The sequence below is a fragment of the Symsagittifera roscoffensis genome, chromosome 1, assembly GCF_963678635.1.
Source record: "Symsagittifera roscoffensis chromosome 1, txSymRosc1.1, whole genome shotgun sequence".
Lineage (NCBI taxonomy): Eukaryota > Metazoa > Xenacoelomorpha > Acoela > Convolutidae > Symsagittifera > Symsagittifera roscoffensis.
In genome coordinates this window covers 72,101,352-72,106,424 of record NC_087062.1, presented here as the reverse complement: position 1 = coordinate 72,106,424, position 5,073 = coordinate 72,101,352, and the positions used below count along the sequence as shown (strand labels likewise).

At 35.0% G+C, this 5,073-nt stretch overlaps 1 protein-coding gene across 1 annotated transcript; it reads left to right on the top strand.

The window, feature by feature from the left end:
* Positions 1-3,653: 3,653 nt before the first annotated feature.
* Positions 3,654-4,225, top strand: LOC134839687 (U6 snRNA-associated Sm-like protein LSm1). The gene is made up of 2 exons (XM_063855312.1): positions 3,654-3,873; positions 3,999-4,225. The coding sequence occupies exons 1-2, from the start codon at positions 3,654-3,656 to the stop codon at positions 4,223-4,225; spliced, it is 447 nt and encodes a 148-aa protein (XP_063711382.1).
* The last annotated feature ends 848 nt before the right edge of the window (positions 4,226-5,073 follow it).

The window sequence follows — 5,073 nt, the reverse complement described above, 5'->3', positions numbered from 1 at the left end:
CTGTGATTATAAAATGAATGAAAATCTATTGAAGATATTGAAGTCATTTTTCATAGTCAAGGTTCTTGAATGTTGGTTTTTATTTTTATTGCAGGTGGCTTTTTATTTTGGCTTTTAAGTTATGTATTACAGGTGGCGCGAAAGCCCTGCTTCGAATCTGTGTTTATAGTTGTTTTTAAACACATTTTTGTATTTAGGAAGAAGTTTTTTTTAAATTGCAGGTGGCGCGAAATCAGCTTTGACCCTGTGCTTACACTAGCAAGCTTGGCAGCGTAGTGTATTAGTATGAATCTTTTTTCCCAACCTAACTTGCAAATAAAAGTGTTGACATATTTGGTGGCACTTTTGTTATAATCACGCTCTTTAGAATTGGAAATTTCATATTATCTGTTCTCTGCCTTAATTCTGGCTGAGTGGTTAGTGCGTGAGACTGATAATTTTTAGGTCACGGTTCGAATCCGAGACGTAGCCAAATTTCTACTACTTCGAGGTTTATTTCTTCTTTTTCTTATTGCAATTGATAGAGATGCTCTTTTTTCGTATTCTCGCTAGTGTTTGCGAATCGTACCTTCGCGTCTGTGTTATAGATGTTTTCACAAACATTTTTGGATTTTCAAAGAAGCCGTTATTAATTGATGAAAAAGTTTAAGTATAGATAGAGCTATCATAAAGCTCAATTCGAAAGCTATGTGTTAATTCTAAGAATTGTGCTTTCTATCGATTCAATGGTTTCGCATTGTTCAAAAATGAAAACTGAATTATTGTTGCGACCATTGAAAATGAGGAGAAACTTTGTGTTCGGGTGTGTTTTAGTTTTTCTTTTTGTTTTCGACGCAAAATCAGGTACCACAAATAATACGGGTTGAGCGATATATCATATTAAAGCCCTTTCACTCTTGCTTTGAACCAACTTAAAAAATCCCCAAAATTTTTTCTATTGCCGAAAAAACCGGTTTGAAATTTTTGATTTTTCGTCTAATTTTGAACGAATGAAGCAATAGAGTAACGTTTGTTATATATGAAAATTAGCAATTTCGGCTGAAAAAACCTGATTTTATTGCCATAATGTTTTTCGAAAGTTTTTTTTTCGTGTTTTTTATTTATTTAAATTTTGAAGACAATTGGAGCCGTTTATGCCTAATTCACTAAATTCTTACGTGTTCGTATATATGTATCATCACACAACGTATAAAAAAAGACACTAACTTCAAGAAAAAAGAAAAAAAATTCTGAGAATGGTCGGAACATTCTGTGCTACTTGTACAGCAACCGGGTATCCTTGTAATGGTTTTGCATAGTGCTTGAATTTATGATGTGAAGTTTTCTTCTTTTTAGTTCCAAAAAGGGGTAATTTTTGGTGTCGATCGTATTTGTAGTGATTTTTTTTGTTTCAGGAAAAATTCAAAAAAGTTGTTCTCGCCCAAGTTTTAATTGATTTCTTCTTGAGGACACTTCAATTGCATATGCTGAGTGGAAGCAAATTACACTCTTTAATCAAAACATTTGAATGGCGTGAAAACGGTGGAAGAATTTCAGTATCAAAAGTTGACTTGACTTCAATCTTCCAAAAAAGTCAGAATGAGATTGATTTCCACGTATGTTTTTTTTTGGTTTTCGCGAGTTCACGGACGCTTTCGAATTCTTTGTGCGCTGTGTTCTCTCTGGCAATTCAATCTTTTATCCAAGCAAAGCGATGAGCAAGGTTGTTGCAAGCAACCGGGTACTAGACTTTTTGCCCATGAAAAACTTTGTTCAGAGATTGGACGGAACGGTAGTCAGTATATTTTATAGACACTGAAATGATAAAAACAATGGCTAATGATTTGTCTGGATATTTGCCTTGGTTGCACTCTAATAGTTGCAAACTAATTTTAATCGATTAGCTTGAGTTATACAATCGTAATCTAGATATTTTGTTCGGGTTAACCACTTGTTTTATTTTACAAGATCACTGAACCACTTGCTCAATTTTCTTGATAGTATATCAAGTTTGAGGTTTTAATTTGGCTCGCTTACTTTGAAGTCAACACTCATTATCGATACTGCAAGGGTTATGAGTTCGATACTACTTAGGATGAGTTTTTGCGTGTTTTTTTCTGCGTAAAATTTAATTATCGGGCTTTTGTTTGATTTCTTATTTTATGTCAGCTTATATTCCAAATTACGCAAACTTTTTCTGCTTGAAGCAAGTTTTGCTTTAATTGTTAGCCATCTTGATTTGTTTCTGTAATTTGTAAGCTTGTGACCTCTGAGTTTGTAAAGCTTACTTCCTTTTCTTTCTTTTTGTTCGTTTTTTTTTGCTCAAAAGGTTTTTTCAGGCTTAATAGTTTCGGCAAATGCGATATGGACCTAGTCACATTAAATAGCGTCGTTTCATAGGAAAAAAGGTTTATAGGTTTTGTGTGTTTCAGATGGGGGTAGATCTTAGTCACAAAGTTATATAGCCTTAAATGTTTGTTTTCGATTGAACTATCGTCTACTAACGTTTTGTCGCGCTAAGTGGTGCTCGATAATTATTTGTGAATAGTAATTAAACGCTAACGATAATGTTTTTTTTGCGGAATGGGTACCTAAAATTGAACATAATTGGAGACAAACTTCTGATTTTTTTCCGGATATAATTTGTTATTCTTATTCATCTTATAAATTCAAAGTCCATAATAGAAAACAGTTTCTAATACGAGTTTTTCATGTTTATCCCCAGAAAATGAACTAGATAACGTTTTCATCTATTTATTTTAAATACTATAAACGCGTCAAGGTTTTCTTGAAATAAATACAATCTCAGACCTCCCATGAACTCAAATGTAAATTTTGACTAGTATAAAATGGCTATAAAATGATCTTGTTGAATAAAGTTTTCTTAAATACGTTTTTCCAAACAACAAAGATTTCAGCGTTTTGACTGAAAAGCTTAAATTTCTCTGCAGGTGAAATAGTCCGTTTGTATGACATATTATCCCCTGCTTTTCTATCCCATAGTAGTATATCGCATTCCACGATAGCCTAACCGTAATAATAGCCCAAGACTTATTAGCTCTACGTCAATTAATATGTCCCATTTGGCGAATCGAGACAAATATAGTAGCGACCGCCCCCCTCCCCCCTCAATTCTGGTTGCCAAAGGGTTCCCTTCTTTGGTATAACTTTATGACATCCATTTTTCGCTGAACAACCTCAAAATTTTTCTAAAGGCGCCTTTGGTGCCAATATGACTAATTTTGAGGGGGGAGCGCGCCAAAAAAACGCCATTTTTTCGGTCAAAATTTTCAAAAGCGATTTTATATTGATCCACCCTGCTTTTAATTTATTCTCTGATGTTGGGTTCGTGTCATTACCACGTTCTCAGTAAGTCGCTGTCGAGTTTCTTGCTCGTCTGAATTACACCATCAGAAATAAAACTTCACTCCCCTTTTTTATTGAAAGAGTTGACGTGATTGCAGTTTGCATTCTCTAGTCCATTCGATTGGCTCGATGAGTCTGTGTCGACTGGGATGGTGGCGCAAACTGAACATTCCATTGGTTTTACTTGGAATCGGTCTTTCGATTTCAAAAAAGTATGCTTTAATTTTTCAAGAAACTGATTATGATTCTGATAAGCGATAAGCTGTATGCTGGTGGGTCATAATAGAAAATACCCAAACTTGAAGTGAATGGAAAGCCAATACCCGCAATGTGTAGTGGACGGACAGCCCTACTTGCCTGGCTGCATCAGTATCCTCTCCTACCTGGAGAAAAGACTGACAATTCTGTTGCGAGATGGCAAGACATTCATCGGATATTTGCAGTCGATAGACCAGTTTGCAAATCTGCTCCTTGCCAACACCAAAGAGAGAATTTATGTCGGAGAGAAGTTTGGAGACATAGAAAGAGGTAAGCTTCTACTGATAGAAGTTCAAAAGAAGGTGGGAATTTAATTCCATTTTAATTCCCCATTTTTTATGATGTGTTTATGGAGCGACTATTGAATATGGTCAACCTTATGTATGTCTGTGTAGGGATCTACATAGTGAGGGGTGAGAACGTAGTGCTGATAGGAGAGGTAGATCAGAAGAAAGAGGAAGAGTTGTGTGCGGAACACCAGATGAAGACAGAGGAGATCCTCATCATGCAGAAACAACAGCAGCTCCTCAAAATCGAAGCCGAAAAGGCACGACAGAAGTTCCTCAAAGAGAGAGGACTCGACTTCTCAGCCACCCTCCAGACATTCGATGATTTTTCATAATCTAGTTCTTTTTCAATACCAGCGTCTCAAAACGTCAATGAATTTTGTTGCAATGTTTTCTAATGCTGCAAAATAAGACGAAGAGTATATTTTACAGACTTGGAAATGGAAATAATTGTATTTTTGTTTTGATCCAATATAAATGAATAAAGTTTGAATTTTTCTCATCAAGACGTTGTACCCAACTTCAAATAAACTCATAGGTTAAAAAATGACTGTAGATTTAGTTTGTAGTTCAGAATTACCATGAGCGACATAGTAGATCAGTGTTTTTGATAATCACCGCGCAGGCGAATTGAATGGTGAAATACGCAGCGAGATTTTGCTAACGGCAGATCAATCACAGATTATGATGCGGTTGCTTACAATTGGAATAGCGATCCACCCTTTATTGAGAATGAGATGGCTAAAACACACATTGGTCAAATTTTGTAGGTGCTTCAAAACTAGATTGCTAGAAGTTAACCGTGAGACAAAATAAAATTTCGCGCTTGCGATTAGCCAGCATTAGAGAGTAATATAATACTTTCGACAAAATTGCTGAATCATTTCTTGAGCTCTTTCGGCAACTGTTTTTTCATCAATCAGTAAATAATGTTTTTCATCATTGTTTTGAGCTTTTTTGCGAAATGGACATATTCCTAGATTGTAAATTTGTTAACTTTGATTTAATAAAATTTCAGTTTGCTTATAAGAACCTTGTCAATTTTATATTCAAAGCATTTTCTCTAAATTAAGTAAGTTAATTTTACGCTTTCGATTAATCAGCCTTAAAAAGGAAAACATATATTTTTCCTATAAACGATTAGTCTAACGATATACTAGTGAGCGTAGTGTCATAGAATGAA